This window comes from Barbus barbus, assembly GCF_936440315.1.
Source record: "Barbus barbus genome assembly, chromosome: 44".
NCBI classification, from domain to species: Eukaryota; Metazoa; Chordata; class Actinopteri; order Cypriniformes; family Cyprinidae; genus Barbus; species Barbus barbus.
This window is the reverse complement of record NC_136722.1, coordinates 24,918,081-24,936,853: the sequence shown is the minus strand read 5'-3', so window position 1 is coordinate 24,936,853 and position 18,773 is coordinate 24,918,081. Positions and strand designations below refer to the sequence as shown.

The window sequence follows — 18,773 nt, the reverse complement described above, 5'->3', positions numbered from 1 at the left end:
AGTGATGGATTTATCATTGGGCAGTCAAGAAAGGTCATAGCTACAAACAAGAACAAGCAAGAGAGTCGCAGCTGTCTCTGCATTAGGCGAAAACAAAAGGTCACAAATATCCATTGTTGCCATTACAGCTGTCTACTAACAAGTCTACTGTTCCGTGACAGCCATCTTGCTTGTGAGGCATTGTTACCTTGTCTTTATCCTTGAGCACAAAGATAAACCTGTGAAATTCCCAGTGCATGCCTTCCTCTCTTTGAAGACAGAAAATGACACACAGTTCTAGAAAAGCATACTAGCGCAGCTGAAGCATATCATGTGTACGTGACAAGAAATATTTGCACTGTCCATAATGTGAGACAAAACATCATCTGCATAGCAGACAGTTAGTGGAATTTAATTAGGCTTTGTATGATTATGATTTGATTTAAAAAAGATGGTGTGAAGCAGGTTTAACTGATGCATTATACAAAAGAGTGTCCACAACTGTAATGTTGTGTAACTGTAAATTTTGATATTTTTTTTTATTTTTGTTATATAATTTATATATTTTTTTGGTTTATTTAGTTTTTTGTTAGATTTCATATTATATATATATATATATATATATATATATATATTTGAAATAACACATATGGGACATTGTGATTAAGATCCTTTCTGAACTTTCACACTACTGCAACACAAACGCACACACATTTATATATATATATATATATATATATATATATATATATATATATATATATATATATATGTATATATATATGTGTATCATTTTAAATCTAACAAAAACAAAATAAAAACAAAACAAAAATAACACAATTAAATTAAATGTAATAAATAAATAACACATATGGGACAAAAATAGCACCACTGTGATTTAGATCCTTTCTGATCTTTCACAGAAGCAGCTCACTAAACTACTGTGACACACACAAAGATTTTTTTCAGGCACCCAGAAAGAGCCACAACACGAGACCCAGACCAAACACAGAGAGTCAACGTCACAGTCATTGTGCCTCTATATAAAGAGATGTGTTACAGCACAGTGTTGCAAGATCACATCATTGTACCACCTAAAGGTAAGATGGTTTGTATTAGTACAAATCAGTATTTTGATTGCGTTACAGCAGCACAGATAATTTAGACTAAATTGTTCATGAGGACTGAACAATAGAATAGGATGAGTTTTTATTAATGATGTTTATTTTTCATTGCAAGGACTTGGACTTTCTTGGATTTTATCTGGTAAGGAAGGCTTTTATAATGGTCATCACTTTTTCTATGCAATATTTCCATTTTGAATATTGTTTACTAATAGAGCAAGAGCTGATTAGAAATATTAAGTATATGGTGGACATGCCCATGATAATTATCTTCATTTGTATACACTAATATAGTATATATTAGGGATGTGCATCTCCATAACTGAGGCCGATTCAATACATATCTGGATGCATAGCCAATGATACGATACATTAAAGATACATATGAAGCAGCTACCGATGCGATGCGATTCACCCCTATTATGACGCAGTGTGATCTGATTTCGATTCGATTCAACAATTCAATTCAGTGCAATATGATGCAATGGGAAAAAAAGAGGCTATCCAATTCAATATGGTATAGTTTGCCTTTATTTCTTTGGTTCATTGTAATTATTTGGTGGAAGATGCAGCTCTAGCTCTGCCATGTTAATCTATATGTGACTTTGAGGAAACACCTCGGTCTGTGTGGTGTTGTGATACGTCATGTTCACGTAGCAGCAGTGGTGATGAAAGAATGTGCTTGAGACAGTTTAGAGGATAAATCAATGTATCTATAAAATATTGGTCACAAATTATTGGTCACTTTCTAAATAAAAGTACAGCGCATCTACAAATAATTATACACAAATTATGTTAGAAACGATGCATCGTAATACAAATGTGAACTTGTGGCCAATGCACACTTTTCTAAATCTATGCATCGCATCATTAAATTTTATGAAATCTGACCATCATAAGTATATATTGGCATAAAATTATATATATATATATATATATATATATATATATATATATATTTTTTAATGTGGTTGTTTTTTTTAATTGTGAACAAGTTTTATAAGTTCAGAGAATCTTGTCATCTTTGCCTCAGCCTGACTGAAAGATGGGGGATGCTTTGATGGCGGAGTTTGGCCCTGCTGCCTCCTTCCTGCGCAAGTCAGACAAGGAGCGTCTGGAGGCCCAAACTCGGCCCTTCGACATGAAGAAGGAATGCTTTGTGCCTGATCCTGAGGTTGAGTATGTCAAAGCCTCCGTCACCAGTAGAGACGGTGACAAAGTCACTGTTAACACTGAATTTGGGAAGGTAAGATCTAATCTCTGGACTGATTATACACAGCAGTGGTGTCAATGCAGAGTACCAAGTTCTTTAGATTTGAGGTGTGAAACATCTTTTGTATAATATCCACAGACAGCAACTGTGAAGGAGATTGATGTTCACCCTCAGAACCCGCCAAAGTTTGATAAAATTGAGGACATGGCAATGTTCACCTTCCTGCACGAGCCCGCTGTGCTGTTTAACCTCAAAGAGCGTTACGCAGCCTGGATGATCTACGTGAGTGGAGTCTTAAAACACTCACAGATTCACTTTATCATGTATGAGCAGATCTGAACCTGCTGTGAATCTCTTACAGACCTACTCTGGGCTCTTCTGTGTCACTGTCAACCCCTACAAGTTTTTGCCGGTGTACAACCAGGAAGTTGTCAATGCCTACAGAGGAAAGAAGAGGAGTGAAGCTCCTCCTCACATCTTCTCCATCTCTGACAACGCCTACCAGTACATGCTGTCAGGTGATGATCTAACTTGTAATATTCTTTGGAGATTTATAATACAATGTGTATATAAATTACAAAGAAACTTTCTTGTGTTTTTTTTCTCACAGACAGAGAAAACCAGTCTGTCCTGATCACGTACGTAATGCATATCATGATGTAGTATAACATTCCTCCTTTCACCAATATTTTCTTTCTATGCTGCTTATTATGAGAATTTTAATGAGCCGTTTTTATTCTAAGTGGAGAATCCGGTGCTGGAAAGACTGTGAACACTAAAAAAGTCATCCAGTACTTTGCAAGCATTGCAGCAGTGACAAGCGGCAAGAAGGATCCATCAGTGGAGAAAAAGGTGTTTAATTCGCAAAGAATGGCTAATGCTGGATGAATGAATATACCTTGGCATAGCATACAATTTTTATTTATTTATATAAATTAATGATGTCTACATAAATATATCTTCCCGTACCTTTGTTTTAATGTAAGGAAATATGTATGAAAGTATGAATTTAACAAATGTTTTACACAATTAATATAAAAATCTGATGCTCAGGGTACTCTGGAGGATCAAATAATCCAGTGTAATCCTGCTCTGGAGGCTTTTGGTAATGCTAAGACCATCAGAAATGACAACTCATCCAGATTTGTAAGTGTGGTTCACATTGGTATTGTCATTTTATATTGGTTTCATGATATTCTATATGAGCATGTTATGCTATGTTTACAGGGTAAATTTATCCGTATCCATTTTGGCGTCAGTGGAAAGTTATCTTCTGCTGACATTGAGACTTGTAAGTACTTTACTGCCCAACATCATTTCAACAATCACATATTGATGAAATGTATCTGTTATGTTATTCATCTATGCATCAATTCATTTAGATCTTCTGGAGAAGTCTCGTGTGACTTTCCAGCTCAAGGCTGAGAGAGACTACCACATCTTCTACCAGATCCTGTCTCAGAAGAAACCAGAACTGCTGGGTAAAATCACCCGTCATTTCTTTTGCCATTATTGTCTCAAATTATTGTCTTTTTTATCTCTGTTCCCATTTCTCCTTAGAGATGCTGCTCATCACCAACAACCCCTATGACTACTCCTTCATCTCCCAAGGAGAGACACAAGTGGCTTCTATTGATGACGGTGACGAGCTGGTGGCCACTGATGTGGGTGTTTGTTCACACATAGACAGTTCACAATACAAGATACCATGTTATAAAATATTAGAAGAAACAGTCCACCCAAAATTTTTAATTCTGTCATTAGGACTTTTTACTTTTTTGCCCTGGCTTTTCCATACAGTAAAAGCATATAAAGATCAGGGGCTATCAGGCTCCAAAAAGTAAAGGTCCACACAACTTGTTCCTCTGAAGCTATGATAGTTTTGTAGAAGGAAAAGAGTAGCGTGAATATGTTGGAAAAACATCTCCTTTGTGTTCCACAGAAGTAAGTCGTCATACAGCTTTAGAACGACTTTAAGATGACTAAATGATTCTTAATTTTGGCCATCTATTCCTTTAAAGAGGTTAAAGGAAAAGAAGAATATTAAAGTGGAAGTGAAGCAGTCAGTCAAGTTTATATTATTTAGTAAAGTGATTTCCACTTTAATTAAAAATGATTTATGTAACTGTTTTAAAGAAAAAAGGATGTTTTGTTTTAGCTTTTGGAGCAAGGGCACCACCATCTTGCAGTACCACAGCGTGTGTCGTCACGGGGTTGATTCGCTCCGTTGGCCAGTAAAGTAATATATAAGTATATCTATACATTAAGTACACACGCTTGTTGAAATGGAGGAAGACAAACTTGAAAGGACTGTTGAGCCCATAATCAGTGCAATTGCTTATACATTTCAACTGATATGGCGAGGGGACCGAGCAGTACTGCCGTTAGAATTCATGAACCTGTTCTGGTTTGGAGTGAAGAGCAGGTCGGAAACAAATCGCGTTTACGTGGATACTCGCCAAAACAGCCATTCTGACATAATATTCTGTGCATTTTCTCTAGCAGACTAGAAAGAGGACTCAATTTGGTACTCGATTTTGCGCATGTGTGCAGAGAAACAATCTGTCACAGAGCGCGAGTACCGCATTGATATCCCTTTCGTGCTGACGTGCTTTTGAATGGCTTAAACGTTTTAATGTTTAAACTGACGAGGCTTAAAAACGTGAGAATGATAAAGCAGCACTATCCCGATCATTCAGAGAGGTGTTTAGTTAAACTGCATTCTCTTAACAGCAGGTACATTCGCAGGTGAATATAAAATATGTTATACCACTACTGGTGAATGAGCCAGTTTAATGCAAATATGTCTGAAAGTTCTGACATAATGCCGCATGAACGATACTGTATGAAGTGTTGTTTGTTTACATCACGTTGCGCCTCGCATTATGAAAACAATGTTTGGGATACAATGATCAAAACTTCGTAATGAGGTGATATTGATATAGATATTTTATGTTGAATATTCATCCAAATTATGGTGAAAACCAAAACATTTGGGTGTTAAAATAGCATTTGTGTGTTCAAAAAGTAAAGAAATGCTTATATTATTTTACTGGCCAGCGGAGCGAACCAACCCTGTGATGTCACACGCTGTGGTACTGCAAGATGGCGGCGCCCTTCCTCCAAAAGCTAAAACAAAACATCCTTTTTTCTTTAAAACTGTTACATTAATAATGTTTGTTGTGAATTTTTTTTATTAAAGTGGAAATCAATTTACTAAGTAATGTAAACTTGACTGACTGCTTCACTTCCACGGCATTTTAACACGCTCTGTATATTTGTTGTAGGACGCGTTTGATGTGCTGGGCTTCACCCAAGAGGAGAAGAACAGCATCTACAAAATGGTTGGTGCTGTCATGCACTACGGCAACATGAGGTTCAAGCAGAAGCAACGAGAGGAACAGGCAGAGGCTGATGGGACTGAGGGTCAGTATAAATTGCAACTTTATCTAAATTGCAATCTCAACTTTATAAATGGAAAAAGTCCAAGATATGTTGTATATAGAGTCGTAGCTCTGTATTCTTTTTTTAAACATGTAGATGCTGACAAAGTAGCATATCTGATGGGCCTAAACTCAGCTGACTTGATCAAGGGTTTGTGCCACCCGAGAGTCAAAGTAGGAAATGAGTGGGTCACCAAGGGACAGAATGTCCAGCAGGTAACACATAAAAAGAATATTCTGCAACACTTTACAATAAGGTTCATTAGTTAACATTAGTAAACATGAACTAAGAATGAAAAATACTTCTACAGAACTTATTAATCTTAGTTAGTTAATTTCAACATTTACTTATGCATTATTACAATCAAAAGTTGTGCCTGTTAACATTAGTTAATGCACTGTGAATTAACATGAACTAACAATGAACGACTGTATTTTCATTAACTAACATTAACAAATACTGCAATAAATGTATTGTTTTTTGTTTATTCGTTAGGTAATAAATTAACGGAAACTTATTGTAAAGTGTTACCAAATATTCTAATGGACATTACAGTCTTCCCAAGATATACAAACAAAACTGTATCTGTCACATCATTGACAAATCACTCTGTAGAGTTTGCAATGTCAAATTCAGCAAATTTAATATTTCCTTTGTCAGGTGTACTACTCTATTGGTGCTCTGGCAAAGTCAGTGTACGAGAAGATGTTCCTCTGGATGGTTGTGAGAATCAACCAATCTCTGGACACCAAACAGCCTCGCCAGCACTTCATTGGTGTGCTGGACATTGCTGGATTTGAGATCTTTGATGTAAGACGTCATCAACTGATTATTGTTATTCAAGAACTTCAGTTCTTTGTTACTTTGTCAGTGTGATTATACAATATACTCTACCTGCAGTACAACACCTTTGAGCAGCTGTGCATCAACTTCACTAATGAGAAGTTGCAGCAGTTCTTCAACCACCACATGTTTGTGTTGGAGCAAGAGGAATACAAGAAGGAGGGTATTGAGTGGGAGTTTATTGACTTTGGCATGGATTTAGCCGCTTGTATTGAGCTAATTGAGAAGGTGGGTGAATATTAATGAATATACTGTGTGTGTGTGTCCTATTTTTTTAGTCATACTGACATATTGACTGTCACAAATTGACTGTCTCATTTTAGCCCATGGGTATCATGTCCATCCTTGAAGAGGAGTGCATGTTCCCCAAAGCCAGTGATACAACATTCAAATCTAAGCTTTATGACAACCATTTGGGCAAAACTCCTAACTTCCAGAAGCCCAGGATTGTCAAGGGTAAACCAGAAGCCCATTTTGCCCTGGTTCACTACGCTGGCACTGTGGACTACAACATTTCAAACTGGCTGGTGAAGAACAAGGACCCTCTTAATGAGACTGTTGTAGGGTTGTTCCAGAAGTCAACTCTTAAGATGTTGGGTATTCTGTTTGCTAATTATGCTAGTGCTGACTCGGGCAAGTACACACTGAAGTGTGACATGAACACATAATATGCACTAATTTTACTGTATAATAGTAACAACAAAAAATTTAATGTTTTTCACATCTGCAGATTCTGGAGGTAAGAGTGGCAAAGGTACCAAAAAGAAGGGTTCTTCATTCCAGACAGTGTCGGCCCTCCATAGGGTATGTAAGATTCTTTAATAATATAACACTGCTTTGTTTCACATGGTTTTATTGCATATAAATTCCAATTCTTTTTGGTCTACCAACAGGAGAACCTGAACAAGCTGATGACCACCTTGAGGTCAACTCACCCTCACTTTGTGCGTTGCATCATCCCCAATGAGACTAAGACTCCTGGAGCGATGGAGAATCCTTTGGTCATGCACCAGCTGCGCTGTAACGGTGTGCTGGAGGGCATCAGAATCTGCAGAAAGGGATTTCCCAACAGGATCCTGTATGGAGATTTCAAACAACGGTAAGTATGAACCTAAATGATTTTTGTGTTCTACAAAATAATTTTATGTGTGTTAAGTTATTGCACATTTCATCACCAACTCTGTTCGCAGCATTTGCTAGAAATAAACATAAATACACATATTTTAAAAAACAATTATAAAAAATAAAATAAAAAATGCACTAAAAGCATAACATGATTGTTAATGCGTTTCTTTTTTGTAGGTACCGGATCCTAAATCCTGCTGCTATCCCTGAGGGACAGTTCATTGATAACAAGAAGGGTGCAGAAAAACTTCTGGGTTCTCTAGATATTGATCACAGCCAGTACAAGTTAGGACATACTAAGGTATTTTTATATTAACAATAACGTTTTACAAAGGCACTGTTCCATTTTCATTCTTTTTGACACTATTATTTGCTATTCAGGTGTTTTTTAAGGCTGGCCTTCTGGGTACTCTTGAGGAGATGCGAGACGACCGTCTTGCACTTATTATTACTGGAATTCAGTCCAGGTCTCGTGGTTTTCTATCAAGAATTGAGTTCCAGAAAATTGTGGACAGAAGGTTAATTTTCAGCTCTTCAGACTTTATTTATTTTCTCCAACTTACAATATATAACGCAAGACTGAACATTCTTATTTAATATCTACAGAGATGCCTTGCTTGTTATCCAGTGGAACGTACGTGCCTTCATGGGTGTCAAGAATTGGCCCTGGATGAAGCTCTACTTTAAGATTAAGCCTCTGCTGAAATCTGCTGAGACTGAGAAAGAGATGGCCAACATGAAGGAAGAATTCCTGAAGCTGAAGGAGGCTTACGCCAAATCTGAAGCCCGTAGAAAGGAGCTTGAAGAAAAGATGGTTTCTCTTCTCCAAGAGAAGAATGACCTTCAACTTGCAATGCAGTCTGTAAGTTTTTACTTTTCAGAAGTCGAACACACACACACACCAATCTAAATTAATAATAAATTATTTTTTCACTCTGATAGGAGCAAGATAATCTTACAGATGCTGAGGAGAGATGTGAGGGTCTGATCAAGAGCAAGATCCAGCTTGAGGCTAAAACCAAAGAGCTGACTGAGAGACTGGAGGATGAAGAGGAAATGAATGCTGAGCTGACTGCAAAGAAACGAAAGCTGGAGGATGAATGTTCTGAGCTCAAGAAGGACATTGATGATCTTGAACTCACTCTGGCCAAAGTGGAGAAAGAGAAACACGCCACTGAGAACAAGGTCAGTTTTCAACACATTAGAGATGTAAAAATGGTTTGTAAGGAGTCCACTGATACAATGACACATTTCTACAGGTTAAAAACCTGACAGAAGAGATGGCAGCTTTGGATGAGATCATCGCTAAGCTGACCAAGGAGAAGAAAGCTCTTCAGGAGGCCCATCAGCAAACACTGGATGACCTCCAGAGTGAGGAAGACAAAGTCAACACTCTCACTAAAGCCAAAGCCAAGCTGGAGCAACAAGTGGATGATGTAAGAGCCAGAACGCATTAAAAACTAGAATTCAAATGAGGAAATATTGTAAGGAATTGCATAATTTATTCTGTAAGTGTTATAATTATTTTGGCCTAAATTTAGCTTGAAGGTTCTCTGGAACAAGAAAAGAAAATCCGCATGGATCTTGAAAGAGCTAAAAGAAAGCTTGAGGGTGACTTGAAGTTGACTCAAGAGAATGTGATGGATTTGGAAAATGATAAGCAGCAGATAGAGGAGCGGCTAAAGAAGTAATATATATTATATATTATAAAATATTTAAAATTCAGTTTTAATATTAAAAGAAGTATAATCCATTTTGTATCATCCTATTTACTTGTCAGAAAAGATTTTGAGATGAGCCAGCTCAATAGCAAGATTGAAGATGAGCAGGCAATGGCAGCCCAACTCCAGAAGAAACTGAAGGAGCTGCAGGTAAAATTCATCATACTTAACAGGATACATAGTTGGACAGAATGCTAGGTGTAACTTTGGTTTTCCTCACATAAGGCCCGAATTGAAGAGCTTGAGGAAGAGCTGGAGGCTGAGAGAGCTGCTCGTGCTAAAGTTGAGAAACAGAGAGCTGATCTGTCCAGAGAACTGGAGGAGATCAGTGAGAGGTTGGAGGAGGCTGGTGGAGCCACTGCTGCCCAGATTGAGATGAACAAGAAACGTGACGCTGAGTTACAGAAACTGCGCAGAGACCTTGAAGAGTCCACTCTGCAACATGAGGCCATCGCTGCTACACTGAGGAAGAAACATGCCGACAGTGTAGCTGATCTGGGAGAGCAGATCGACAACCTTCAGAGAGTGAAGCAGAAGCTGGAGAAAGAGAAGAGTGAACTCAGACTGGAACTGGATGATGTGGTCTCCAATATGGAGCAGCTTGTGAAGGCAAAGGTAAGTAAAAGAAATGATGCTAAGAGTCTAAATAATCCAGTGAAAGAAAGTAATCAACGATTTTATAATTCATCCTCAAGGCAAACCTGGAGAAAATGTGCAGAACTCTGGAAGACCAGATGAGTGAGTACAGAACCAAAGCTGAGGAAGGCCAGCGCACAATCAATGACTTCACCATGCAAAAAGCCAAGCTGCAAACTGAAAATGGTAAGTAAACAAAATATTATTTTGTGTTACCAAAGGTGCCATGATGATACATTTTTTAATATTGCATTTCAGGTGAACTGTCCAGACAGCTAGAGGAGAAAGACTCCCTGGTGTCTCAGCTGACCAGAGGCAAGCAGTCCTACACTCAGCAGATTGAAGACCTCAAGAGACAACTAGAAGAGGAAATCAAGGTTTTCAAAATCTCCTTCTCTGTCCAAAATTTTGCTAAAGATTTAAGTAATTAAGAAATAAAAATCCACTGGCACCAAATATGTGTTTGTCTCCAGGCTAAGAATGCCCTGGCCCATGCAGTTCAGTCTGCTCGTCACGACTCTGATCTGCTGAGGGAGCAATATGAGGAGGAGCAAGAAGCCAAAGCTGAGCTGCAGCGTAGTCTGTCCAAGGCAAACTCTGAGGTGGCTCAGTGGAGAACCAAGTATGAAACTGATGCCATCCAGAGGACTGAGGAGCTGGAAGATGCCAAGTAAGAAACAAAGAATATTTAAATCTTAAGAGTTTTGGCCTTTAGTAACAATACACAAAATATCTTCTGACTTTTCCACTAGGGTTTGCAGCCTTTAAACATGTTCAAATAGAGTGTAATGAATGATGCTTCAGAACTATGATATATTTTTTATTTTGATTATTTATTACAGGAAGAAGCTGGCTCAGCGTCTGCAAGATGCAGAAGAAGCTGTGGAAGCTGTTAATGCTAAATGCTCCTCACTGGAGAAGACCAAACACAGGCTGCAGAATGAGATTGAAGATCTCATGGTGGATGTGGAGAGATCCAATGCTGCTGCTGCTGCTCTGGACAAGAAGCAAAGAAACTTTGACAAGGTAAAGAGTTAAAGCCATTACCTTAAAAACCAGTGACACCTCACTTAAACCATACATTACAAAACAAAATAGCATTATAAGTTATACATTTCTAACTATGGAGAGTGTCCAGCATAATTCTTTAATATTATTTGGCTATTTGGCCCTGTTAAATTTAACCAGGTCCTGGCTGAGTGGAAGCAGAAGTATGAGGAATCCCAAACTGAACTAGAAAGTACCCAAAAAGAAGCTAGAACTCTGAGCACTGAACTCTTTAAATTGAAAAATTCATATGAGGAGTCACTGGACCACCTGGAGAGCATGAAGAGAGAGAACAAGAATCTCCAAGGTGAGGATGGTTTTACATCTCCAAACCATTAGTTTACTTTCTTGCATTTGTAAGGTCATGTGTTATTTCTATCGTATAGAGGAAATTTCTGACCTCACTGAGCAACTTGGTGAGAGTGGGAAGAATATTCATGAGCTGGAGAAAGTTAGAAAACAACTGGAGCAGGAGAAACAAGAGATACAAACTGCTCTGGAGGAGGCTGAGGTAAACGAAAAACAGCATTTTCCCCCAAAATTCATATTCATCTGACATTTCTTTAAATTATCTATTTTTCGCTTCATAGGGTTCCCTTGAGCATGAAGAAGGCAAGATACTTAGAGCTCAGCTGGAGTTCAATCAGATCAAAGCTGACATTGAACGTAAGCTGGCTGAGAAAGATGAAGAGATGGAGCAGTCCAAGAGGAACCAGCAGAGAATGATTGATACCCTTCAGAGCTCACTTGAATCAGAGACTCGCAGCAGGAATGAAGCTCTCAGACTGAAGAAGAAGATGGAGGGAGACCTCAATGAGATGGAGATTCAGCTCAGCCAGGCTAACAGACAGGCATCAGAAGCCCAGAAGCAACTCAAGGGTCTTCATGGACATCTTAAAGTATGCTTTACCAACAATTTGTAAAACAAAATTGAAACCTTATGAGATTCTGTCTGTCTTTTTATTTGTAAAACTTGTCCTTCACAGAATGCCCAAATGCAGCTGGATGACGCTCTGCGCAGTAATGATGATCTCAAAGAGAACATCGCCATCGTGGATAGACGCAACAATCTGCTGCAGGCTGAACTGGACGAGCTGAGATCCATGGTGGAACAGACTGAGAGAGGAAGGAAACTGGCTGAGCAGGAACTGATGGACGTCAGTGAGAGAGTTCAGCTCCTGCATTCTCAGGTATGACACATGTCCACATATTCACACTAACAAAAACTTCAAGCTCTCTCTTAGTACATAATATCATCTAGAGACTATATGACTGTCAATACTGTCTATGTTCAGAACACCAGTCTGCTGAATCAGAAGAAGAAGCTGGAGGGAGATAATACTCAGCTTCAGACTGAGGTTGAGGAGGCAGTGCAGGAGTGCAGGAATGCTGAGGAAAAAGCCAAGAAAGCCATCACTGATGCTGCCATGATGGCAGAGGAGCTGAAGAAGGAGCAGGACACCAGTGCTCATCTGGAGCGCATGAAGAAGAACATGGAGCAGACCATCAAAGACCTGCAGCACCGTCTGGATGAAGCTGAGCAGATCGCCATGAAGGGAGGCAAGAAGCAGGTCCAGAAACTGGAAGCCAGGGTTAGTTTATGAAATTTAGTTCTTAATAATGTTTTCTATTCACTTTCATTAAGATAACTATAATATATGAGTATTTGGATTCAGAGATCAAGAATTGATACATTTGAAATTATTTTTGGTTTGTTAGGTGAGAGAGCTGGAAAACGAGGTGGAGCTGGAACAGAGAAAGGCGAGCGAGTCTGTGAAAGGAGTCCGCAAATATGAGAGACGCATCAAGGAGCTCACCTACCAGGTTACTTTCTCTTTTCAATATGATATCCCTATCCTCAAACCACACGGACCAAAAATAATCAAAAATCTATCAACAGACTGAAGAAGACCGCAAGAATCTGGCTCGCCTTCAAGATCTCGTGGACAAACTCCAGCTGAAGGTCAAGTCCTACAAGAGAACTGCTGAGGAGGCGGTGAGTTCATTTCTGGGTCATTCCTTTACCGTATACTGCTCTACATATTGTTTTTGCAACAACCTTTTGTTTTTAATTAGGAGGAACAGGCCAATTCTAATCTGGGCAAGTTCCGTAAGCTGCAGCATGAGCTGGATGAGGCAGAGGAGAGGGCTGATATTGCTGAATCTCAGGTCAACAAGCTGAGAGCCAAGAGCCGTGATACTGGCTCTAAGGTGAGTGTTTGTTATCAGCATACAAATGTTAATTGACTTGGCAGATGTGATGCATACTATCATTAACTGAAATAAACTAAAACTAATATTAAAATGGAAACGAACTAATAAATGACTGTGTAAACATACAATGTTTCAATAACTTTCAATTAGAAAATAATATGCTGTTGTCAAAAGCCTTGATAAGCAAAGCTCCTGAATGCCAAATTTATTGAGAGACCTGTTAGTGCCCTATTTTCATGGGCAAAATGTATTATACTTTCTAATAAGATAAATTAATCTTACATATTTTCTCTTCCTTGAACAGAAAGGACATGATGAAGAATGAAGTTCTCCCATCTTCCAAAATCTGGCGTCTCTTTGAATCCATTAGTCTCTAGATAAATAGAATAAAGAAAATGAAATTGCAAATTGAACTTGTGCCACTGTTGTGTTATTTTAAAACTAAATTGCATTGTCACTGTTGCATTACATTGTTTTACAGAACTTTTCATATCAAAAGTCAAACCATAGAGTCCAAATACTTGTTAAAACCCTTTTAATCAGGCATCAGCTAACTACTAAAAACTGCCATTGTGTCAAGATTCATTTGGTGCTCTGGTTTATGTGGTTATATGTATTAATGTATGCAATTAAAATCACATCATCTGCAATAATGCAGGTCAAGCTCCCAAAAGATAACAGCAAAGGTGATTAAAAATGGTCATACCATTAGAGTACAATCAGTGTTGGGTGTAACGCGTTACTGTAATTAAATTACTTATCCACTGAAAAGCTAAGGTAAGGGATTACTGTTAATTTTTAGGTAACAGTTATTTATCAAGTACTTGCGTTACATACAGTAAATAATTTCAACAGTTCTAAAATCAATATTGAATTTGAAATGTAAATATACCGCCTAAAGATCAAATTGAATACAGCGGCTTTAACCCTCCGCGGGCCAGCGCGTTCACTTTCAGATTTTCCTGATTCACAGAGAAACCTTAAATACTCAGATACATATAAGACTAAAATCAATAGAATCTAAAAAGCTTGAAGTTTCTACTTTTAAATGAAAAAAAAACTACTTTTAAAAACTAATATTTCTGATTATGTAATCCGTATGAAAGTAAAGCAAGACCAGTCTTTCTCGTATCTGAAAGCTTAAAGTTTCTACTTTTAAATGAACGAATTCAAATCGAAAACTAATATTTCTGATTATGTAATCCGTATAAAAGCGAGGTGCAGTCTTTCTCGTATCTAACACCTTGAAGTTTCTACTTTTAAATGAACAAATTCAAATCGAAAACTAATATTTCTGATTATGTAATCCGTATGAAAGCGAGGTGCAGTCTTTCTCGTATCTGAAAGCTTAAAGTTTCTACTTTTAAATGAACGAATTCAAATCGAAAACTAATATTTCTGATTATGTAATCCATATAAAAGCGAGGTGCAGTCTTTTTCGTATCTAACACCTTGAAATTTCTACTTTTAAATTAAATTCAAATCGAAAACTAATATTTCTGATTATGTAATCTGTATGAAAGCGAGATGCAGTCTTTCTCGTATCTGAAAGCTTAAAGTTTCTACATTTAAATGAACGAATTCAAATCGAAAACTAATATTTCTGATTATGTAATCCGTATGAAAGCGAGATGCAGTCTTTCTCGTATCTGAAAGCTTCAAGTTTCTACGTTTAAACTAATAAAAAATATAAAAAAATGGCGGCGCGCGCAATCGCAGCGGCTTCTCTCTCTCCCGACAGAACAGTGTTTTCGTGTTTTTTGTCTTGTAAGTCGCAATGTTTTTGCACATCTTCGTCTCGTCTACCTGTCTGTAAGCGCGCATACAGTCGTGAGTTTCTGCTCGATGTCGGCAGAATCACATTTTTTGAGTTAAACTCAGCACACGCCGAAGAGCTGCGGGACGGCGGCGGGCTTTGTGTTTACATCAATGATGCATGGTGTCGCGACGCTGTTGTGGTCTGCAAACACTGCTCACCCCTGGTGGAGTTTATGATTATTAAGTGCCGGCCGTTCTATCTACCGAGGGAATATTCAGCCATACTGCTAGTTGCTGTATACATCCCTCCCAGCTCCAACAACAACATCAGGAGTGAGGCGCTAAATGAACTGTACCAGCACACTAGTGAGCAGCAGACAGCCCACCCAGATGCTTTTCTCATCTTGGGCGGGGATTTCAACCACGCAGACTTAAAGAGTGTGTTCCCAAAAATACATCAACACATAGACTTTCCAACAAGGGGAAAAAATACCCTGGACTTTGTTTACACCACCCAGAGAGGAGCTTACAAGGCCCTCCCCCTCCCCCACCTCGGAGCCTCAGACCACATCACTGTCATGCTAATGCCTGCATACAGACCGCTCGTCAAAGTCATCAAACCAATACACAAACAGATTCAAGTGTGGCCGGAAGGGTCGTCAGAGGCACTTCAGGACTGTTTTGACACCACTGACTGGAATATGTTTAAACAGGCTGCCACATACAACAACACTACAGACCTCCAAGAGTACTCGGAGACTGTCACTGCCTACATCTCCAAGTGCATTGATGATGTAACAGTCACAAAGTCCATCACTGTCCGGGCCAACCAGAAGCTGTGGATGACAGGGGAAGTCTACAGACTGCTGAAGGCTCGGAACGCTGCCTTTAGAGCTGGAGATGAGGAGGGCCTGAAGACAGCTAGGGCCAACCTATCCCGCGGCATCAGAGAGGTCAAGAGACAGTACTCCAGGAGGATAGCCCATCGTTTCAGCGACAGCAGAGACTCTCGGAGCTTGTGGCAGGGGATACAGACCATTACGGACTACAAGCCCCCACCACAGACCTGTGACAGCACCATCCCCCTGCTGAACGAGCTGAATGCCTTCTTTGCTCGTTTTGAGGCACAAAACAGCACCACTGCACAGAAGACTCCACCTCCTCCCGGCGACCAGGTGATGACGCTGTCCCCGGACAGCGTGAGGAGGTCCCTCAGCAGGATCAATTCACGCAAAGCTCCGGGTCCTGACAACATTCCTGGGCGTGTACTGAGAGACTGTGCAGTGGAACTCACTGATGTCTTCACAGACATCTTCAACATCTCGCTAAATCAGGCCGTTGTCCCCACATGCTTCAAAGCTACCACCATCATTCCAGTCCCGAAGAAGTCATCTCCATCCTGTTTCAATGACTACCATCCAATAGCACTCACTCCTATTCTCATGAAGTGATTTGAACGGCTAGTCATGCACCACATCAAGTCTGTCCTCCCCCCCTCACTTGACCCCTTCCAGTTTGCATATAGGTCCAACCGCTCGACCGATGATGCCATCGCCACTGCCCTCCACCCAGCCCTCACACATCTGGACAAAAAAGACTCATATGTCAGGATGCTGTTCATAGACTTCAGTTCAGCATTCAACACAATCATCCCTCAACAGCTCACACACAAACTGGTCCAGCTGGGGCTCAACACCTCTCTGTGCAACTGGCTGTTGGACTTCCTGACCGGGAGACCTCAAGCAGTACGGGTTGGCAGTAACACATCCAGCACCATCACACTGAACACTGGGGCCCCCCAAGGATGTGTGCTGAGCCCCCTCCTCTTCACTCTGCTGACCCATGACTGCACACCGTCACACAACTCTAACCTGATCATTAAGTTTGCGGATGAGACAACTGTGGTGGGTCTCATTAGCAACAGAGATGAGACAAACTACAGGAGCGAGGTGAGCCGCCTGGCCGGGTGGTGCAGTGACAACAATCTCTCTCTGAATGTGGAGAAGACGAAGGAGATTGTTGTTGACTTCAGGAGAGTACACACTCAGCATGCCCCTCTGACCATCAACGGTGCGACTGTGGAGAGAGTGAGCAGCACCAAGTTCCTGGGTGTGCACATCACAGAGGACCTCTCCTGGACTAACAACACTGTAGCACTGGCCATGAAAGCACAGCAGCGTCTCTACTTCCTCCGCAAACTCAGAAGAGCCAGAGCCCCGACCCCCATCATGTGCACCTTCTACAGAGGCACCATCGAGAGCATCCTAACCAGCTGCATCACTGTGTGGTATGGCGCTTGCAACGCATCCTGCCGCAAGTCACTTCAGCGAATAGTGAAAGCAGCTGAGAAGATCATTGGTGTCTCTCTCCCCTCCCTCCAGGACATTTACAGCACCCGTCTCACCCGCAAAGCCCTCCGCATTGCAGGTGATCCCACCCACCCGACACACAGCTTCTTCAGTCTGCTGCCATCAGGGAGGAGACTGCGGAGTCTCCAGGCGAGGACCAGCAGACTGAAGGACAGCTTCATACATCAGGCTGTCAGGAAGCTGAACTACCTCCCGCCCCTGCCCCCCCTCCCCTCTTTTTACCCCATACAACACTGAACTCTGACACTATGAGACCCCCCCCCCCCCCTCCGGCTCCCCACACCCCCAGGACCAGCCACCCCCACCTACTTACAAACTGTGACCAGCACCTCTCACTTGTGCAGCATTGGACTGATCACTACCTCACCCAGCATTGACTGCAAACTACCTCCTCGGATAGTCTCATAAAAAGACTGTTCTCCTGTCAATTTAACAGACTGACAAGCTCTTTTTGCACTACACACATATCTGCACAGTTTTTGTTTTATTTAACTGGTTTGCACTCTATCTATTCTGCCATGTGCCTTATGTCACTTTATCTATCTTTTTTTCTACAATGTTCTCAGATTGATAAGCTCTTTTTGCACTACAAATATATCTGCACAGTTTTGTTTTTATTTAACTGGTTTGCACTACCTGTCATGCGCCTTATGCCACTTTATCTATTTCTTTATTTTTTTTCTACAATGTCCTTACTTGTATAGAGTTGTATGTAAATATGTTTAAACCCTATTATCTGTATTTGAACGTGTTTAATGTTAACTGTTTTCACCAAGGGTCTGAGGGTAACGCAATTTCAATTCTCTGTATGTATGTGCTGTACATGTGGAAGAATTGACAAAGCAGACTTGACTTGACTTGACTTTAAATGAACAAATTCAAATCGAAAACTAATATTTCTGATTATGTAATCCGTATGAAAGCGAGGTGCAGTCTTTCTCGTATCTGAAAGCTTAAAGTTTAAACTTTTAAATGAACAAATTCAAATCGAAAACTAATATTTCTGATTATGTAATCCATATTAAAGCAAGGCACAGTCTTTCCCGTATCTGAGCTCATTATATGCAAAAAATAAATAAATAAATAAATCAAGATTCATCTAATTTTCATCATTTTTGAAAGAAGACCTACTATGAGGAATTTGCCTCATAAAAACAGCGCGATTTCAGCAGAGAAGATCATTTCTGTAATCTATTCTTAGCTACATTAGTTAACGTGTTATTTTTACATAAACCTGTACGGATTTTACTAGTTGGGCTTTTCCTGAACATCTTGCCAAACTGAAATGTATTGTTTAACT

At 39.9% G+C, this 18,773-nt stretch overlaps 1 protein-coding gene across 1 annotated transcript; it reads left to right on the top strand.

Annotated features, from left to right (window-relative positions):
* The first annotated feature begins 1,050 nt into the window (after window positions 1–1,050).
* LOC306863433 (myosin-7-like) lies at window positions 1,051–13,759 on the top strand. Its single transcript, XM_079406758.1, has 39 exons — window positions 1,051–1,079; window positions 1,219–1,245; window positions 2,137–2,349; window positions 2,455–2,598; window positions 2,678–2,834; window positions 2,927–2,954; window positions 3,060–3,168; window positions 3,370–3,462; window positions 3,544–3,607; window positions 3,699–3,797; window positions 3,877–3,980; window positions 5,604–5,742; window positions 5,857–5,975; window positions 6,421–6,570; window positions 6,661–6,831; window positions 6,927–7,236; window positions 7,334–7,407; window positions 7,497–7,702; window positions 7,906–8,029; window positions 8,110–8,246; window positions 8,335–8,590; window positions 8,671–8,913; window positions 8,988–9,164; window positions 9,270–9,415; window positions 9,509–9,599; window positions 9,675–10,064; window positions 10,145–10,271; window positions 10,344–10,462; window positions 10,559–10,755; window positions 10,928–11,111; window positions 11,274–11,439; window positions 11,519–11,643; window positions 11,723–12,031; window positions 12,119–12,322; window positions 12,428–12,724; window positions 12,852–12,956; window positions 13,033–13,128; window positions 13,209–13,343; window positions 13,651–13,759. Exons 3-39 carry the CDS (start codon window positions 2,149–2,151, stop codon window positions 13,669–13,671), a joined length of 5,817 nt encoding a protein of 1,938 aa, XP_079262884.1. The 5' UTR covers window positions 1,051–1,079; window positions 1,219–1,245; window positions 2,137–2,148; the 3' UTR covers window positions 13,672–13,759.
* The last annotated feature ends 5,014 nt before the right edge of the window (window positions 13,760–18,773 follow it).

Bases quoted from the DNA above. Each gene is read 5' to 3' on its own strand.
- LOC306863433 (XM_079406758.1), top strand. From the start codon at position 2,149: ATGGGGGATGCTTTGATGGCGGAGTTTGGCCCTGCTGCCTCCTTCCTG. The intron at 3,169-3,369 runs GTGTTTAATTCG...TCTGATGCTCAG, and splicing joins ATCCATCAGTGGAGAAAAAG to GGTACTCTGGAGGATCAAAT. The intron at 13,129-13,208 runs GTGAGTTCATTT...GTTTTTAATTAG, and splicing joins AGAGAACTGCTGAGGAGGCG to GAGGAACAGGCCAATTCTAA.